This window comes from Phaseolus vulgaris, chromosome 7 (genome assembly GCF_051622355.1).
Source record: "Phaseolus vulgaris cultivar YP4 chromosome 7, ASM5162235v1, whole genome shotgun sequence".
Taxonomy (NCBI): domain Eukaryota; kingdom Viridiplantae; phylum Streptophyta; class Magnoliopsida; order Fabales; family Fabaceae; genus Phaseolus; species Phaseolus vulgaris.
In genome coordinates, this window is record NC_143504.1 from 2,767,818 (window position 1) to 2,788,977 (window position 21,160).

The 21,160-nt window shown below is 29.9% G+C and overlaps 2 protein-coding genes and 1 pseudogene across 7 annotated transcripts; all 3 read right to left on the reverse strand.

Moving 5' to 3' along the window:
* Window positions 1–4,531: 4,531 nt before the first annotated feature.
* On the reverse strand, window positions 4,532–7,093 carry LOC150025726 (LEAF RUST 10 DISEASE-RESISTANCE LOCUS RECEPTOR-LIKE PROTEIN KINASE-like 2.5; annotated as a pseudogene). Its single transcript, XR_016523357.1, has 3 exons — window positions 6,243–7,093; window positions 6,083–6,118; window positions 4,532–5,813 (listed from the first exon to the last, which is right to left on the reverse strand). The product of XR_016523357.1 is annotated as an LEAF RUST 10 DISEASE-RESISTANCE LOCUS RECEPTOR-LIKE PROTEIN KINASE-like 2.5 (transcript).
* Window positions 7,094–10,059: 2,966 nt separating this feature from the next.
* Window positions 10,060–14,833, reverse strand: LOC137827666 (Protein phosphatase 2C family protein). Of its 5 annotated transcripts, none has more exons than XM_068633896.2 (10): window positions 14,514–14,833; window positions 13,823–13,889; window positions 13,046–13,426; window positions 12,698–12,869; window positions 12,395–12,548; window positions 12,251–12,314; window positions 12,016–12,123; window positions 11,774–11,899; window positions 11,406–11,641; window positions 10,060–10,715 (listed from the first exon to the last, which is right to left on the reverse strand). In XM_068633896.2, exons 3-10 carry the CDS (start codon window positions 13,253–13,255, stop codon window positions 10,490–10,492), a joined length of 1,296 nt encoding a protein of 431 aa, XP_068489997.1. In that variant the 5' UTR covers window positions 13,256–13,426; window positions 13,823–13,889; window positions 14,514–14,833; the 3' UTR covers window positions 10,060–10,489. The 5 variants fall into 5 exon arrangements, with proteins under 5 accessions (XP_068489997.1, XP_068489999.1, XP_068489998.1 ...); XM_068633898.2 differs by having other exon boundaries at window positions 14,511–14,740; XM_068633897.2 differs by having other exon boundaries at window positions 14,088–14,722.
* Window positions 14,834–20,003: 5,170 nt separating this feature from the next.
* On the reverse strand, window positions 20,004–20,442 carry LOC137827957 (uncharacterized). The gene is made up of 2 exons (XM_068634343.2): window positions 20,394–20,442; window positions 20,004–20,308 (listed from the first exon to the last, which is right to left on the reverse strand). Exons 1-2 carry the CDS (start codon window positions 20,440–20,442, stop codon window positions 20,004–20,006), a joined length of 354 nt encoding a protein of 117 aa, XP_068490444.1.
* Between the last annotated feature and the right edge of the window lie 718 nt (window positions 20,443–21,160).

Genomic DNA, 21,160 nt, shown 5'->3' on the forward strand with positions numbered 1-21,160 from the left:
TATCAGGTGTCTAATGATTATTAACCAATTCTTACTAATTAAGTAGGATAGAAAAAGGTAAATTTTATTTAAAAAAATTTAAATACGTTATCAGTTTTTTGATAAATTACTGTTTTTTTTTCTCCAAATTTATTTGTTTCATACGTAGTCTTCAAAATACTCTTTAAAGTATTCTATATCATTTTTTCAAAACTTATTTATGGTACAAAATCAAAATATAATAATTCATTAAAATCAAGATCAGATTTCCATTACTTTTTTTTTTTTACATTCAATATTAATTGTTTACATTAGTGTGAATTTAATTTTTGCCTTTGTATATATCCAAGCTCTCCAAAATGTAAGTTAAAGAAAGAGAGGTTGACATCTCTCCTCTATCGAGCTGATTTAAAAAGAAATTAATTAGTTTTATCATTTTACTCTTAATTTCCTTTTCCTTTGTAATTAACTCTCATAACTTAACAAAAGTTCTTTAAATAGATCATTATCGATCATGTCTATTTAAAAAAAAATTATTAAGAAGAAAAAAAAATATTATACAAATAAGATATTTTTATTGTACACCAACGGTATAGTGGTTTAAAAAAAAGATGATTTTTATGGTAAATAATAATAGTAGTATTACCAATATGTTAAAAAAATTACAATTGTCAATTAATTAAGTTAAGGTTTTATATGTTTCCTATAATCTATGTCAAGTTCTTAATCAATATGTTTTTACTAACTAGGTAAAGAAACTAGTAGAATAAATAAATAAAGAAATTATAGATAAATAAGACATCTGTTTCTTCGAATAATAAGAAAATATGTGTGTATAAGATTGTAAAAATATATATGATACAAATGAATATTTACTTATCTTATAAATAAAAATTTGGTAGAAATAATTATCTAATGACAATTAAAATTTATTAATATTAAAGAGGATATATTATTATTGTGATAACAAGTAAATAACAAGTGATAAATTATAAAAAAAATCAACAAAATAAAATTTCTGGTTTATTATAAAATAGTACGTAATGATGATGAACAAAATAGGAGTAATTAGTTGGAATTATTAGAGAAAATGATTTAAATTACATTTAACAAGCAACTTCTGCGGAAATGGGATTTAGTGGGAATTGAGTGTCCCAAGCATAGTTGAATTCGATAGCACCTTTCCAGACAGGTTTACCTGAAGTAACAAGACAAACATCACCCGAAACTTTCAAAAGTGAAGGCTCGATTCCTTCAACGGTTTGAAAGCCTTTGCAATTCAATTTAACATTCTGTTGAACACATGCACACCAATTTGTGATAGTCACGCTCCATTCTGGCTTTCCACCTACTGTTCGTCCTGTTTTAGATTGCGTGACATGGATATCTTTCAACGAGCATTGTCCATAAGCTAAAATCATCAAACACAAACACAACTTGTCAATAATATTTTATAAATAATAATTTTATCTCTTTCATTGAGAAAAAAAAATCTACCTTGAGACACAAAGACAAGTAAGAGTGCTACAATGAAAATCTTCACCATTTTTTATAACACAAATGATAACTTCAATTCTTCAATTGATTATCTCAAAAAGTAACATGGAACACCATGTTATTTATAGGCATATTTGAATTAATCTCATTAATGTTAATAAATAATATTTAATTTAAAATCGCACTGTAAAAGAATTAAATTAAAATTTAATAATCGTAAGTTAAAAAAATAATCTAAATTAAGAGAAAATATATATTCTTAATTATATACATGATTATGTCAATAAATACATCAAGGATAGGAGAAAATCATCACATAAAATAGTAGTTGACCAATACTTCATATCTTGATAAGATTATTCTAACAGTATTGTAATTAATTAATTTTAAAATCTCAGGAAGGTAATGCAGGAATACATTTAATCTCCATTTCAAAACACCTTTGTAACAATTAATTTCTAATCAAATTCTTTATTAATAACTAATTTTGTTTTCTTGTATAAGACTACACTCTTTAAGTAATTCATAAATATTAAAAAACTAATTAATTTAGTTATTATTTCTAAATTTGTTAATAATTATATTTTCTAAAATTGTCTTTAAAATCAGTGGAACTAATCATAATTTTTTCCTGATTCGAATATTTTTATTAAATTAATTATTGTACAATGGGGAAATGTTTATGGAGTTATAATTATTTCTAAAAAATTATTATTATTATTATTATTATGAGAGAGAATTTATTTATTGAATAATTTGTTATAAATTAATTAAATATGTTCAATTTTGATTAAAAATAATTATCATATAAGATAATTTTTTTAAAAATTTATTTTACAAAAATTATTATCTCTCTAAAATATTTTCTTCTCTTTTCTTACTAAATTTAAGAAATAGTTGTCCGTTTTTCTATATGAGTTTATTTTAGAAATTTTGGTAGAAAGTAGAGTAATTTTGCGAGATTAAATGTTTTTTTTTAGCAAGTCTCTTTGTTAGTTTAGGTTTTGTGGAAAATGTTGTATGTATGTGGTTTAGAGCTTTACATAGTATGTTTATATGATAAAAATGAATATTTGTTAACATGATTTTGTATTTAGATTATTTTTAGAGTATTGTATGGATATATTTAGCTTTCTTATGAGTGATAAAACTGGGAACATAAGCTTGATTAGGTATTTTATAAAAGTAAAAGAAAACCCTAAACCCTAAAGTAGTTATACGTTTGATGGCACCTTAAGATATGTGATTTTCGGGGATGAGTTAGAATTTTTATTTTTATGTAAAGAATATGTTTTGTTTGAAAATATTTAATATTTATTGTCTTTAATATTTATAGATCTAATTAATACGAATTATACTTTAAGGACACTTCTTCCCGTTACCCAAACCAACCTATTAATAAATATTTCCACCAGCTATGTGAATATAATGGTTGAATAATGAAAGAAAAAGTGCACATAAATAAAATAGACAATTTTAAGGTTAGGTATATATATATATATATATCCTATATAACATATTTTTAATATCACTACAAGAAAATCATGAAATAAAAACTAATTTTAAAAACAAAAAATAATTAGTTGATATAGTGACTAGATTAGAGACAAAAAATAATTAGTTGCTACAATGACTAAATTAGAAACAAAATTGGTTTCTAAATTACTTTCTATTATTGTTAAATAATTTCTAACTTGATATGTAATTAGTACCAAGGTTTTAACTACCAATTTAGAAACTATTTAACAATAATAAAAACTAATTTAGAAATCATTTTTTTTAGTTTTTAAAATATTCTCTAATTTAATCACTATCACAACTAATTATTTTTTGTTTTAAAAATTGATTTCTATTTCATGATTTTCTTGTAGTGTATAAATTTGTTTAGTGTTTTGAAGTGGTGGATAATAAATGTGTATTTTTGCAGACAAATATGCCTTATTTGAATACTTTAAAAATTTATCAATATAGTAAAAATGTTGGTATAAAATAAAAATATTTAGTTTTACTTGTAAATAAGACTTTACAAATTAATTAGCAAAACAAAATTACATAATAAGAATAATAATGAATTTAAGCCAACAAAATTACAAAATAAGAATAAAAAATTAATTTAAGCCAACAAAAATTATTTGAGATATAAATTTTTACAATTAAATTAATTTATTACAAATATTTTATTAATTTAAAATACTTAATTAAAAGGATTCTACAAGAAGAAAAGTGTACCTAAATATTTCTTTTAAACATTGGATTGAACAAAATAGAACAAACCCATAATAATCGATTATAATTATAATGTGACTTCCATATTTTACTTGTTTAATATATACTTATGTATAAATATTGATGATGTTATATCAATTTGTTGACGGAACACTAGTTGATTTTCTTAAAATGTTAATTAATATGCGATTGTAATTTTTAATTTGTTTTTTTTTAATTGTAAGTGGAATTTTTTTTACATCATTTTGTATCAATTATTTAAATATATTCAATTTCAATTTTTACATAATTTTTTAATATTATTTCTATTTTATAAATTAATCACTTCATGATTAATCATCTCTCAAATCTAATTCATACTTCTTCTTGTTCTTATTCTTATTAAAATAAAACTAATGATATTTTTTTAATTTATTTAAAGTTTTTTTTATCCTTCTTTTGTTTTTTCATAGATGAACTTTCTTATCTATGAAATTTCACTTTATATTATTACATTTCTACAACATTCTTTGACTCTTAACCCTTTCTTACCAACCATGAATTATTTTCATTACAAAAAAAATTATACCCTTAAAGTTGTATACATAATAAGTTTAAAAATAAATATATATAATAAAGAGTAAATTTAAAATCAAATAATATTAAAATATTAAAATAATAATATTAAAAATTGTAATGTACTTATATTAAAAAAAATGTTAAAAAAATAATATATAAAAATTGTCATGTATCAGTACTCATTCTATAATAAATTCAAATAACTTAAAAAAGGAACAACAAAGAATGTACCTTTTTAATGAAAAATGTGGGGTGGGTGGAAGCAAAGAGAAAACCTAAAATTCAACAACTTTAAGCAGCCATCAAAAACATATATTTAGCCAAAAATATAAGTAAAAACTATGAAGTAACAATACTCTTCCTCATAAACTTATGGCATCAAACTAAAAGTAAAAACAAGTAATAAGGGCAACGTACTTTAACAGAGACTACATCTTATTATCCTTATAAACTAAAACTTTCATGATATGAGAAATTGGCAGGAGATGTTGAAGGAGAAGACAAAAGTGGTTTAGGTGGAATTTGCAATAAATCTTTACTTTCTAACATTTCCACCACTTTAATTATGGTTGGTCGAGTTGAAGGTTGAGTTTGTATGCACCACAATCCCACACTGTTGTCATCTTTCTCACCATTTGGTCCTCACTTTCATTTCTTACATTTTCTAAACCAAGCTCTAAATTTGATTCAAGACGACTGTAAATCCAATGAGGAAAATATATTTCACTCGACCGGTCTACTTTTGTCTTAATATTCTTTCTTCTTCCAACCATTTCTAAGACCATCATTCCATAACTATAAACATCTGATTTGTGTGACACAACACCAAAGTTTCTCGAAAAAACTTCGGGAGCAATATAGCCTGCAGTTCCTCTCGCACCAAATAAGGATACCATACTTTCTTTTCTAGGACATATTTTTGCAAGTCCAAAATCTGCAATTTTTGGACAGAAATCCTCATCAAGTAATATGTTGTGAGGTTTTATGTCAAAATGTAAAATTCTAGAGTTGCAACCACGGTATAAGTACTCTAATCCATGAGCAATGCCAATTGCAATATCATTCAATATTTTCCAATCAAGTTTGTGAACATCCTTTAATGCATATTTCTCTTCAAAAATAAACTTATCAAGAGATCCATTAGGCATAAACTCGTAGAGCCCGGTGAGCATTGTCAAAACAAAATCCTAGAAGTCTAATGATATTAACATGTGAAGTTCTACTTATACTCACAACTTCATTGATGAATTCTTCTCCATTGCCTTTAGATATACTTAAGATTTTCACTGCAACAACACTTCCATCATGTAATTTTCCTTTGTAAACACTACCGAATCCCCCTTGGCCTAATTTGTTTCTGAAGGAGTTTGTCATTTTCTTAACCTCTAAATAGCTGAACCTGGCTGTGGGAAGGGGTCCTTGTTTCTTCAAAATGTCCTCAATGATGCCATCAGTTGGATTTTCCCTCCAAAACAAAGGATAAAAGATCTTTGTCCTGAAGCACCAAACCAAGACCACCAGCACTACAAGTACAGCAGCCACCACGCTCGAAGCTGGAAAATTTATTTAATATAAAAGGAAAATATTTAGTGTATATAAGAAAGTAATGTTCTGTATGTATGAATGAAAGACACCAAACATGTTCACTGGCTAGATTTTGCCTTTTAGCAATAAACATTCCTAGTATTTAGACTCGAACAGAGCCTGAATGGTGGGCTTGTATGTTCATAAAAAAATGATTTAGAGAATAATTAATTCTGGACCATGATCGATCGTATAACAAAATAATAAAACTGAATTGGGTGTGTTTAAATTGTTCTACCTGTTGCCACCTTCAACATATTCTTTCTGGTTTTCTCTGCACGGGGAAAAAAAGAAGAAGAAATTAAAACAAATAGTTTTACATAAACTCTTTAATTCATGTCAAACATTTTGGTAACGCAGTTATCTTTTGATGATTTAAAATTGCAGAAGAATCGTACCGTAACTGTTGGAACAATAAAAAATTTCTCTGCTGTCAAGTTGACACTGCCCTCCTTGGCGATAGTAGCAATCTGAACATTGATCTGTTAATCCTACTTGAATAGTGACATCCCCAGTTATGAAACTAAATGGGTCAGTGGCGTCAGGCACGTCTTTAATTGGAAGCTTGACCTCTTTACATGCTTTGAAAGAAGACTTATCGTCATGTGTCATGAAGAGATTGTAGTAGAGATCGTAGTCACTGCAACTATACTTGCTCATATTTATATTTGTGGGAGGGTTGACATTGAGGGTCTGGTTGCACAAGAATAGAGTTGCTTTGTATAGCAATGTTAAAGCAGCAAAGTCAGAAATATGAGGAAGAGTATAACTGTTTCTGAAAGCTTCACAACTTTTGTTCTGCAGAAGGTCATAGAAATGTTTGTCTCTAAATTGCAAAGTTGAGAAATGAGTAGTAGGGCTACTCTGAAGCTGAGCTATGGTTATAACTTGAAACAACTTTCCTTTTGGTGGTAATTGGAGAAATTGGATCTTATGTGGATCAGGATCATCACAATTTCGTATGGACAAGAAGCCACAGTCTTGGCGTTCAGTTATAGTAAAAGGGAAAGTGAGATTGCCAAGATATCCACAATGAAAAGAAGGTGGACACGTTCCTTGGTCCCCAGCCGCCAAGAGAAGTGCCAGAAACTTAGAAAACAAAAGCAGTGATACAAATCCATGAACCCGACTCATGCTTCTTCAATCGCAAACAACCTTTATGAATGAGCGAAAAGCGTTATGATTGAAGAAGAGGAGAGTGTCTTGAAGTATTTTAAGCATTGGTGGCCATATGAATTGCATAATACGGCAGTTGACTTGGAAAATGAGCATGGACGACTTAGTCTGAGAAATAAGCATGGAAAAGGGTAGCCATCATCATCGTGGGGCATGGCAATCGAACCCAGAAACACCAAAGACAATAACTACTATTACAAACTTATTATGACTCCCATCAATTAAGTGGTTTTGCCTATAAAAGTTAAAAACTAAGACTTCTTTCTATCCTATCCAGTACAAGTTCATAAACTGGACTCATCCCCTGGCAAATCTGTAATGGTTTATGTCCTGCATCTCACACAAAAGTAACATGTATTTTAACATGTAAAATTCACAAAAACATTTTCTGTAATTAAACTTTATAACACATTTTTATTTTACAGATGGAGCTAATGAACAAAAATCACACATCTTTGAGCAAAATTGTAGAAATGTCTATAAAACTTTCAAAAACCAAAGCCAACAAATCCGCCTAAATTGCAGAATAGTTTAAATTTTCAAATCATTTACAGAATGTCATCTTGTACCAACAAGGCCAATTCATCTACTGTTTTCCCTAAATTGCTAATATCTTCTCAAATCACAAAACCACGGTTCAACACTGCATCAAATCTTACACCAATAAGCATTAACCGTTGCATTATTCTTCGAGTTATTTGTAATGGGCAGAACACGCCCCCTCCTCAAAAAAGATAAGAAGGAGAGTGAACCAAATTATAATTAGATATTAATATTTTTTTATACTTTATATTTAATATATTTTCTTATTATCTTTAATCTTTTACCTATTATTTCATATTTTTTATTTTGTAAAGATACTTAATTACTACATTATTTTTACTATTTATTGGGTTAGCTTTTAATTTTTTATGTAATTAAAAATAAATAAAAAAGTTTTAACATTACAAATTGAAGAAATCAATCTTTCCATTCACCAATTAAATTATCAGCTAATTTTACCAAAATATTTTAAGTCAGTAAGTTAATTTTTCAGCTCAAAACTTATAAGTTAGGAACTTAACAACTATCAACTAGTTTATAAGTTAGTCTCATCAAATATATCCCTAATATATGCTTTACACTTAAAGCATTTATAGATATTAGAACAAAATAATTAATAAGAAAAACTTAAATCGTGTTTAATTTATCATATGTTCAATCATTTTAAAAAAAAATAGTGATACTCCGAAGCAAACATCAGTTATAGGATGTGATTGAAATTTGTTAAAGTGTTTAGTATTTAAAGGAAGAAATTAGTGTATGAGAGAGTAATAAAACATGTTTATAGCCTGTATTCAGTATCTTAACAAGCAAATTTTGTCTTTTCTATTTTCTATACAAAACCACCGTAACACATAAACGTTGTTTACCTAGTACTTCATGCGTAAATTGGGCTTGCATGTGATAAAAGATAAAATTGAGTCCGTTTCTTCCTGCACCCTATCAAATTTACTTTTGCACCCATCAATTTTCAAAAAGTTTTTTACCATTTTTTTGAATGACTTCTGGATTATCTTTTGCAGAAGCTTTCCAGTACATATTTTCTGGAATTCAACAAATGTATTTCCAAAAAAAAGAATTAAAAAGGATTTCCAGAAAAAAACTCTCCTATATAATATGTTTCAGAATATATTTTCTAGAATAACTTTTTCAGAGTGTTTTGAGAAAAACTTTTCAGAATAAGAACAATTTAGATAATCTATTGTCATTTCACCTATTTGATGGGTTGTCACATCCTAAAATTGAATTGGATGTGTTTATAGTGTTTTCCTGTTTTCCTCCGTACAAGAACAATGAAAGCAAATAACTTACGATCAAACATTTAACGCAGCCTATTGCATTTATTTTTTTGACGATTTAAGAATCAAGGAAGAAAGGGTGCACAAATGTGAGTTTAGTGAAAATTTGTAGTAAGTTCATTGATGAGATAATTTTACATGAATGAAGCAGAACAAATCAACTGGAGCCATCCCAAATTCCCTACTTTTTGAGAATGAAGTCTCTAAACAACAGGATTCTCTATTGATGTAATATAATTGGAGTTATGCTTAGTGTTCTTAATCTTACACAGATTGAAATTACGCTTTCTTGTACTGTATGAACCCTTCTAAAGTGTGTATTTGATTCAGAAGTTGACTTGGAAAAGGAGCATCAAATGCTTGGAGAGAAATTGAGGTAGATGACAAACATGTTTTCGGTTATGGGATCATCTTTATTGATCCAATAATGAAGCATGTGACCCACCACGTTTTCCCGTTCAATTTCTTTATGCAACGTGCTTCGTTTCTTATCTGTTTACCAAATATACAACAGTATTCATTTCTTCAACCATGGACGCTTTGCAGCTTCTTTTCAGGACACTTTCTCATCACCGTAGTTCTATTTTTCCTTTCATAGATCCTACTCTTTTGTGGTGAATACGAAACTATCCACGATGTACAGTAACTCCTTAACAAAAACGACTGAACTTTTATTCAGGTTTATTCTCTTCCGCTGTCACTTTTTAACATTTTGATCTTCTAATCATGTTGAGCTTCGACCATTTTTTGGTACTTTTTGAATTTTTTGTAAACCTAAATAATGCTACCAAAACACAGTGGGCCAAAAAAGTACTGTGCTTATTGGTCCACTCAAGTATTTGAATGAACTAATTCTTGCCCCGTAAATGGTCTTATTGGCTACATTATGCTTTTGTTACCAGTCTTTGATCATTGAAGCTCGTACGAACTTCAAATTGAAGTGATCAAGTGTTTTATGGCAGATGCTGTAAGAAAAAAGCTTTTCCTGCTAAACTGCTAAACATTGTCATGAATCGTAGCATTCCAAACACTTGCTGTCACCAAGTTAAAAAGTTCTACACATTTTAATTTTTGCTTTGAAAGAGATTGCGTACCATTTTTCAGCGTTGATGCTAAAAAAACATTACAATTTAATTTTGGTACCTTCATTTTTATAACAAGCTTAATGTTTTTTTTTCAACTTGTATACTAATAGAGATGAAAATACATAGAGATTTGCTCATTGGATTAATTTTTGAAAGCGTTGAATCCCCAAGGGTTGGAAAGGTGATGGAAATTTATACATAGCACGCAATGGTGCATAGAAGATGAAGATGACAGCCACTTTTGTGGGTACATTGACTACTATACAAAAGAATTTAGCAGGCACCGATTTTAACCATCCGAATCTAGCAATCAATCAGACATGAAGAATCTTCAGCCGCCAAAAAACCCTTCCAGCCACTTACCCTGCCTTCCATTTACCACTCAAACGCAATGCCCATTTTAGATGAATTCGCGGATATTACATATACATCTGTCGCTACTTGAAGTGAGATTCAATCAATTAATTTGCTATAAAAATGTTGAATACAAAAAAATGTGAAAGATAGCGTAAAGAATTCTAGAATAAGACCCCAATTTTGAGGCTATGACACCTTAACTCCACTTGGACGTTTCCCTTCCATGGCATCCTTCTTATCACGGCAATCAGAACAAAGAAAAGGACCTTGCCAGGGTTTGGAGCTGGTGGAGAAAATGGAACCCGCGTGAACAGAGATGCCCTCACTTGGAGCAAGATCAACTTGACAAACGGCACAAACAAAAATGCCAGATGTTGATTGCCCCGTGTTCAAGTTGTCATCATTTCCTAATCTGCATGCAGCACATACCAAGTTTATTAGCTACATGGCAACACTTCGTGAACTGAATAAACTATAAAATCTTCTGTAACACTGAAAATAAAGATCAAATTCTAGTTTGTTTGATCAGGAAGGGTGATTGTGATATGGATTTGACTTATATCTCATTGTCGTTGAATCTCTCCTATGAATCTCCCCTCAAAAAAACCAACTATATATAAATATTTATAAGGGAAATACTGTTTTCAATAGTGACACTGTGTAAAAACAGAATTTGGCCCAATCATATACCGGTAACAGAAGACCTTTCTATCATAAATTCTTATCTTCAAAATTATGTCCAATTAACTTGTAATCCTATATCAAAACCTACTTGAATTGAAAATTATTTGTAGTAAATATTAACATCAGTCCAAACAAAAACAGAGTCTATAACCATGGGTGATAATATTCATAAATGGCAATGCATAATATTGAAAATCCTTAATGTTTGTTCTTTTTGTTGGGGAACAAGTTAATCAGGCAGGCAGAGAGAAGTCCTTTTCATGTTAGATGAAGAAAAAATCCTAGTTCATTGAACAAGATCAACTCAATAAACAATTGGAGGTCCAAAGATGGAAAACAAAATGCAAGTAACCTTCAAGAAATTTTCCAATTTTCCTCAATTGGATAATTTTTCCTATAAAAGAGAACGACAGATTACCTTTCTGCAAGCATTGCTGATCCTTCCTCAAACAGTTCCTCTACTATATTTATAGCTGAAAGCTTTTTTGACAGCTTACTGGCAGAATCACGGGACCTTTTCCTGAACGAAAGAAGATCTCTCAGCCTGTTCCGCTTTTGGGGGGGCGGTGTTGGTGGCAATTCATTATCAGGTGGGATTATGTCAACTACTATGCAAGTTGTATCATCCTTTAATCCTCTTGTTCGTAGTGCTTCCTGAATAACAGTTGGAATGTATATACATGTGAGAAGAAATGCCAACTTTGCAACACTATGCTAATGCCAAATCACAAGCCAGAAGACATGCTGATTTGGCTAAATTACGGATAGCATTGCAGTGGATACTACCTTGACAACCTGCATGGCTGCAAGTTCCGCAGGCAATCCTCGACAAGATTTTGCAGCCATTTCTGAGGATACAGCATCCCATATGCCATCAGAGGCAATTATAAGCCTCCCACCAGCCTTTGATAGCTATAATCAATCCATCACAAAGGGTAAGTTTTTATTCTGAACAAAGACCTCACAAGCTGCATAGGCATTGTAATCTCTAACCTAAAGAATAAGAAATTATCTGGAAACAATTATACCTTCACTTGTTTAACATATGGTATTGGAACTATGAACTCTCCAACATCCATGTCTCCAATTGACCTAGAAAGGCATAGACCCCCTGGCCAGCATCGTAGGGGACCAATCTGTAATGGTTCAGAACTATACTTCAAAACAAGGATAAGCTAAATGCAAAGTCCCTAAATGGAAGATTTCTTCTATCTTCCATTTTAGGATGAAAAAAATATATAACTACAACATAAATATGCTCACCTCAGCACCACCAACGATGCTAAGTCTCCCAACTTCACCTCCACTAGCAGTTACACGTTCCCTCCTGTGCACACAGAATAACCAATAACAAAAAGCATACAAAAAAAAAGCAAACTAACTAGGCCTTAAGAAATAAAAACATACTCTTCAATATTCTCTTCAAGTCTGTGATCAACAGTTAAGGAGGAAACAGCACCACCCTGGGCATCTAGTACACAACGGGAATCTCCAACAGATGCAACAGTAACAGTCCACCTATCCACTATTACAAACGTGGCTGTGGTTCCAGAAGTTTCTCCTGGACAAAACCAAATGAGAGCTCAGATAATCAGTAAAAAGGAGAAATATAATCCCGATTCTCTAGTTTCGTATTTTCACCCTCCCAATATGAATGCATAACTATATACTACCACCACATGTGCAAGAATAAAAGGTGAAGTTCCACACCTCTGCTCTGAAATTCCTTGTCGGTCTTAACAAACCCTGCAACCAATGCCCTGGGTAAAGCATGCAACCACTCATCTCGTCCAAGCCCACGAGGAAGAGCACTCAACACGTGATTTAACAAATTCTCCCTAGTAAAAATAGCAGCAGCATTTCCATTATGCCCATCAAAGATCTGTTAACCAGAAGAAATGAGTGACCATCTCATAGGATGATGTTGCTTCAATCCAAAAGAACATTCATTTTAGTCCGAAAGGGAGTTGTCACACCCCAAGAGTAAAAAGTAAATCGAAAGTTCCATTGAAACATGCAGAGCAAAATATAATCTGAATCAGAAAAGTTGAACAATACCGCAAATACTGAAAAGGATGATGAAGGGTTTCCGGAGACTCGCTGACAATCCGTCTTAATTAGAAAGTAATCCTCCCCTTTCTTGGACTGAGCTGCATGTCCAAATCTCACAGTAGGCTTCTCCATCTTCTCACTCTTCATCTCTCTCTTGAGCAAGGCAGCAAGAGGCACAAGATCATGATGTCGCCGCCTCCCTTCACCAGAGGCCATATCTTGTCCCACCAAAGAACCTTCAACTTCACCTTCCTCTCTCGACCAATTACTCGAAGTCAAAAGGCCCTCACTCTCACAAGCATATTAGACCTCCAAACATAAAACACTCCTCCCACGAGTAAACACTTCTAACACTTGTTGGCTATATAAACTTTATCCCAACTTGATCTGCATTCATCACAAAGATCAACAATCACCTACTCATCCCCAAAAACAACCAAATAAAGCGTGTAAATCCAAAGTGGAAAGCAACTTTTCACAATTAGTATGACCCAGTTTTGACATCAACTAAGATTTTAAAGTACAATTACGGGAAATTGAAGACAAAAGCAACCACGATTGCAGTCACAGTTACGGGAAATTGCAACCACAACCCCAAAAGTCTCGACCTTGCAATTGAAATCGCATTAAAATCTTGGCCTATACTGACCTTGATGAACCACGAACTTGAATTACTTTTTTCTTTCAAAAAGAGGGGAAAACTTGTTGCTGAGTTCAAAGTAACCAAAACATAGAACACAAATTCCAACCATGAAAAAGAAGACAACAAAGTAGCTGAATTACCAGCGTGAATTTCTGGGCGTCCACCACGCGCAAAGCCAGATCAGATAAGACTGCTGCACCCAGCAAACTTGCACAAAAGAAGAAAGAAAGATTTCAATACGTAAACGAAACGCGTATTGGTGACTAGGTATGAACTGTTAAACCCAATAATGCAAACCCATATATAATCTTCCATTAAACAAATAGAAGCACCCAATTCCTAGAGAGAGAGAGAGAAAGTTATGCACTTTAAAGAAACAAGAAAACAAAAAAGCATAAAAAAAACCTTAGGACCAACCCAACACGAAGTCAGTTCGAAAAACAATTTCCACCACCAAGAAATGAAACAAAGATTTCAACTTTTATACGTAGATTCCACCCCAGAACCAAAAAGAATAACAATAAAGTAGATGCTGCTGGCGTGGTTGCACGGGATCAAGCTATTTCTCATGGCACGAAGAAAGTGGCTTTACTGAGTTATAAAGCCTTGCTTGCAAACACCCACATTCTGTTTCAGTTAAATGTCGGTATCTTTAAACTTTCTTTCTCTCTTACCTTCCCCAAGAGGGAAAAAAATAAACAAAAAAAAAATGCAACCCCTTTTTTCTTCTTTCTACTTTCCAAGAAAAACGAGTAAAATACAGTGAGGAAGTAGTGACAACTGGAAAACATGTTGTAGCAGGCAAGTGTGAAAGTGAGATGGACATACAACCTAAGCAGGAGACCAATTTCCGTCACAAACGAAGGGGAAGAGTGAATGATATTGATTATCTATCTCGTTGGATTAGGACAAGAACAGCTAGAAGAAGAAGGGAAATTGAATTAAGGAAAGCAACAAAGGTGCAGACTTGGTGAAACTAAACAGATAAAAAAACGGGAGGGGGAGATGGTGGGGACCACTAGAAATGGTTTGTTTGCAAGAGAAAAAAAAAACAGGTTGGGAGGTGAAATTAATAAAGAAATGTGAGTATGGGAATTGGTGAATGGAAAGGGACACGTGTTGGAGGGGTTTGCATTTGTTTCTGGGATCGCAATGATGTCGACAACGATGCCTTGTTGTTTGTTTGGTTGAGAGAGAAAGTGCGCTGCAGCTTTGCTTTGCACACCTCACACTGGACCACATTTTCCTTCTTTCTCAATTCTACCCTCTTCACCCAAATCAATTTTTTTAGTTTAATTAATTGCACTTAGTATCCATACTTTAAATAATTATAAACAACTTATAATCTGACTTTTTAGTTAACTATTATTTATGACTAAAAAGGTATAAATTGTTCATTAATAGTATTTTGAGATTACTTATATAATTTTGTTTACAAATTTATTATAATAATCATAGGAAATTATTTTCCTAAATATTTGATATATAAAAATATATATGACTCGAACATACTAGACACACTTAGTTGATCCACCTGCTCGTAATTATTATTAAGTTTAAACTATTTTACAGGACAATTTGATCATTTTTCAGTTTTTAAAATATTTTAATTAAATGTTTATATGTATTTTTTCTACCTATAGTTGATAATTTAACATATAATATGTTTAAGTTTTAATAAATTAATAAGTGATTAGGGCAATGCTTATAGCAGTCATAATTAAAGTAAAGAGTGACAAATAGTGATTTTGAGGTGTTGCATATAGAAAGCAGGTTGGGTTTTAAAGTTGGACTGAGATATATACTTTAGATTAAAGAAGTTAGGAGTGTGAACTTAACAAGTTAGAGGGTGTGGATAGTAATTAGAAAAATTCTCTTTTCTTTGCATCCTCAAACATAGAAACATATCTCCATAATACAAATATTTTGATATTTAATATTATTTAATATTTTTAGATATAATAGAGATATTTTAATGTTAATACTTTTTTAAGATTATTTATTTATTTAAACATAACATTAATATATTTTCAATATTATTTTTTCTTTTAAACATTATACAAATATTTTGATAGTGATAACTTCTCAACATTATCTTGTTTATCTAAATATTATATTATATATTTTCATTATTAACTTATGTTTTCAATATTGTATCATCATTTTCATATTAATTTATTTTCAGGACATTGGAAATTTATTTTCATATTAATTTCATATATTATAAAATTTAACATCCAAATTTTATGCTACCTTTTCAATTTTTGCATGTATAAATTGATGATAATATGTTAAGTCAAGATAAATATTTTTCAAACACAGCTTCAAGATATTAAATTAAGAAAATAAATTTTATTATTTTTAAAATTATTATATTTAATATTTAATCCCACATTTATATTTTATGTTATTGAATTTGGAAATATATGTTAAGGAAAAAACACAAGAGCAAGATAAGGGCGTGTGGAAGGGGAAAAAACATAAATTTATTTGATAAAATCAACATATAATATGCACAAGTGCAATACCAAATGCAAAAAAAAAATTGTCTGGGGGCATATACCTAAATAGATTCAAACTAAGGATAATTTGAAAAAAAAATTGTTGTAATCTTGGATACAAATTTATGTCTTCATGCCATTACAAATTGAATCTATACAACACCTTTTTCTGGAGTGTAGAGTAGCTAATTTTGTTTGGATCCAGTGTTTTAAGTAGATAGGAATTATAATTGTGCACATATATATAACTCTATTTTCAATCACTTCCACCAATTTAATTGTCCAAGTTTGAAAAAAAAAATAGAATATGGTATAAAAAACTATGTGGGTGGCAGTTACGAGAGAGGTTAGGAACCACAAAAACAAAGTATTAAAAAATGGAGTATGTGATTTTGGATTAGTACAATTGAAATGTTGGCCGTGGATTACAAATATGAATAAAAACAATTGTTTTCTTACTCAAATCAGTGCTTATGAAAACTTACTTACAAATGTGTTAATTCCTAGCCAATGTTCTTATGGTTAACATTCACTACAAAAAAAATATGTTCATTAGCATGGGTCAAAAAAGACATTAGCTATAATAAATAGACGCAAAAGTGTAGTTATTATTAAAATTTGGAAGCTAATATGTTCGACATAAAAATAGTGACGGGTGTGTGAGACACAAGTGGTGTGTTTTTTGCGTAGGCCTAGCCTACGTGCTCCTCACAAAATTATATTTTATATTGTTTATTTAAAGAAGCTTGGGCTTAGCCTACATGTTGCCCACGCAAAATTATGTTTTATATTGTTTATTCAAATAAGCGTGGGCTTAGTCAACGGATTAGCCACACAATCTTTAAACAAGCGTGGACTTAACCTTCATAATTTTATTACATATTTAAATTTAATTTAAAAATATATATTATGTTTGCGTGTGCTTAACCTACAAAATTTTAAATTTTTATTATTATTTATTATTTATAGTTCCAGTTGTGACTGTTTGACCCACACATTTTTTTTTCTTTTTTTTTAAGTTTATGTCCATATAACCCACACTTTATTATTTTTTTTAATAATGAAGGCTTAGTGGACACTATTTAGGGTTCCTAGTATCACCTTCACTTTCTTTTGCAGCTAATTTTACTTTTTGGTGTAGTGGTTGTGGTATGTATGGTGTGGTATGTACGTTGTTGTTGTTTTACAACTTGAGCAGCAGAAACTACACTGCTAGTTTTTTTTTTTTTCTTTTTTCCTTTTGACAGGATAAGAGGACATGAAGTTTGGCTTTTTGGAAGTTGTTGTGGTATATAGAGGTTGACTTAAATTACACTCAACATAATTAATTTTCAGGATCTTTTTCACAACGGGTTTTTGTAAAGATAAGGGTGGTAATGATAATTTTGTCACATCTTAGATGCTTATAGTATTTTACTAGCTACCAATAAGTTTGTTCATTAATGTAATAGCTTAGAGGCTTTTTTGGGTGGGGTCTCTTAGGTGGAGTTTACTATAATCACCACTCTTATGGTTAGGCAATGCAACTTCATGGTCCTTTATAGAAGGGTTGAGTCAATTTAGACATAGATGAGCTAAATACAATTATTGTTTTTTTTTTTTTGTAAAGGGGTTAGAGTACCCTAAGTACTCCTATTCAATATATGTAATTTTCTATATTGGTACACTTATAACACTCATGTAGGTACAACCAATCTTCTATTGGTGAACCGTTCATGCAATTTTCTCACCTGATGCATCTTTTACATCGTGTTGAACACAAAACATATTTTTGTAAATAATTTTTTATATAGTTTTCATATTGGTGTGTCTTTTATATTCCTTTAGATGAAATCACAATTATATGAGTCGATTGCCTATGCAATTTTCATATCAACGTGTCTCTCGTATCCCTTTGTGACAAAACATAAAATTGTGAAAAAACTTATACAATTTCTATACTAAGATGTCTCTTACACCCATATGGTTGAAACCACACATCTATGAGATAACTCACACCAATTTTTTCTATAAGTATCTCGCACTATGTGGATGAATTTCTTATGTAATTTTATATCAATACGTCTTTAACATATTTATGGCGAAACTCTAATGCAATTTATTTATGTACTATTGTAAGTCTCACACTCATACATATGTAAACACAATTTGTTGGTTAACTTCTTATACAATTTTATCTAGCACACATTTTATTTTCATATTAATCCAATCACATCTTTGTAGATCTCAAGCATTTTTTATTTATAGAAGTGTCTTCCACATTTTACTACACAATTCATAAATTTTATCTTTATTAAACTTTACATTTGAAAATATCAATATTACTCCATATATTTATGTTTATTTATATTTGTCACATAAAATAACTATAGAAGAAAAAAAAAACGTATGACCATGTACATGATAAAGTGCAGCTAAATAATATTGCATTGTGAAGATTAATCATAATATAATATAACAAATGATTTAATTAATTCTTTTATCATGTATTTATATTATATTTGTTCAAAAGAAAAAAAAAGGTAAAATAACACGTCACTCTATAATTAAGTGATGTTAACAACTTATCAACATACGAAATTATTGAATATTTGATTTTTTTTTACCCATTATCCCTAATTTGATTTCACACTTTAGGTTCTTTAACTACACACGTTAGGTCAATCATCACATTCGAGTTATTGTTTGAAATTTGGAGTTTCGTCACGGTTTTGTCTTTAAAAGACGTTTCAAAAGGTTAAGGAAAAAGTTTATATAAACTGACTCTTAAGCGATATGAGAATATTTGGCGTACTAGAACAAGACCCCTTAGTCAACATATCTAGGGGAACAGATTCCCCCTATTTGAGGGCTAAGAGAACCAAAGTTCGTCTGTGGAAATCTTTGGAACCTCGTTTTGTTTCCACAGACAGTGTCAATGTTTCAACCTTATGTTCGTTAAGATAACATCACTAGGGTTAATCACTGCATTCGATATATTGTCCACTTTGAAACTTGGAGCTCAAAAGATTAAGGAAGGAAGCTATATAAATTGACATTGACCTTGACTAAGTGAAATGAAACTATTGAACATATCAGACATATATTAAATGGACTAATCAATCTTTATAGTAACAATATTAAATGTCACTAAAAGTTGTTATTAATAATAAATTTTAAGAGTGACATTTCCATTAATGGAGGCTAACCGTTATTTTTTTTGCCACTCTACACGGAAGATTTTGACTTTTCATTATATTCTTATTTTCTTTTTAACAGCACACGATTCTTAATTATATGCACTTGTACATGTAAACCCTTTTGATTAATGGAAAACTATTTCGTTGCAGGCAACGCATGATTTATATGTGTTCTTATATATACATCAAATTCTTTTTATTAATGAAAGTTGTTTCCTTTCAGCTTCTGTATATACTGTCAATTTTTGTCCATGATACTATTTATCTTCTATCGCAATAAATTTCGAGCGTATATGACATTTTCTCAATAATTTTATCTTTAAATTTAATATTATTGTAACTTTTAACATATTACACGTTTTTTTGGGGAAAAATGTTAAGACTTTAAATATTTTAAACAAGACAACGGTAAAGTTGTTTTTTTATATGAAATACTAAACTAGATAGCTTAACAATTGAAATTTATTAACATTAAATAATTCAATAAAAAAATAGGATATATTATTACGGTAATAATAAGTGATAAATTATAAAAAAAAATCAACAACATAAAACTAATATTTTATTATAAAATGATAACGACGATGAACAAGATAGGAATAATAAGTTGAAATTATTAGAGAAAATTATATAGATTAAATTTAACAGACAACTTGTGCCGAAATGGGATTTAGTGGGAATTGAGTGTCCCAAGCATAGTTGAATTCGATAGCACCTTTCCAAACAGGTTTACCTGAAGTAACAAGACAAACATCACCTGAAACTTTCAGAACTGAAGGTTCAATTCCTTCAACGGTTTGAAAGCCTTTGCAATTCAATTTCACATTCTGTTGAACACATGCACACCAATTTGTGATAGTCACACTCCATTCTGGCTTTCCACCTACTGTTCGTCCTGTTTTAGATTGGGTGACATGGATATCTTTCAACGAGCATTGTCCATAAGCTAAAATCATCAAACACAAACACAACGTGTCAATAATATTTTATAAATAATAATTTTATCTCTTTCATTGAGAAAAAAAACCTACCTTGAGACACAAAGACAAGTAAGAGTGCAGCAATCAAAATCTTCACCATTTTTTATAACAGAAATGATAACTTTAATTCTTCAATTGGTTATCCCAAAAGTAACATAGAACACCATGATATTTATAGGCATATTTGAATTAATCCCATTAATATTAATAAATAATATTTAATTTGAAATCACACACTGTAAAATAATTAAACTAAAATTTAATAATCATAAGTTAGAAAAATAATCCAAATTAGGAAAAAATGTATATTTTTAATTATATACATAATTATGTCATATACATTAGGAGAAAACAATCATATAAAACTAATACCTCATATCTTGATAAGATTATTCTAATAATACTGCAATTAATTAATTTTAAAATCTCACAAAGGTAATTAATTTCCTTTTCAAAAACACCTTTCTAACAATTAATTTAAAATCAAATTATTTTTAATACCTAATTTTGTTTCCTTGTATAAGCTACACTCTTTTAAGTAATTCATAAATATTAAAAAAATAGTTATTATTTCTAAATTTGATAATAATTGTATTTTCTAAAATAGTATTTAAAATAAGTGGGACTAAACATAATTTTTTTTCCTGACCCAAATATTTTTATTAAATTAGTTATTGTACAACGATGGAAAATGTTTATGGAATTATGATTCTTTCTCAATTATTATTATGATGAGAGAGAATTTATTTACTGAATAATTTATTATTAAATTAATTAAATATGTTCAATTTTAATTAAAAACAATTAACATATAAGAT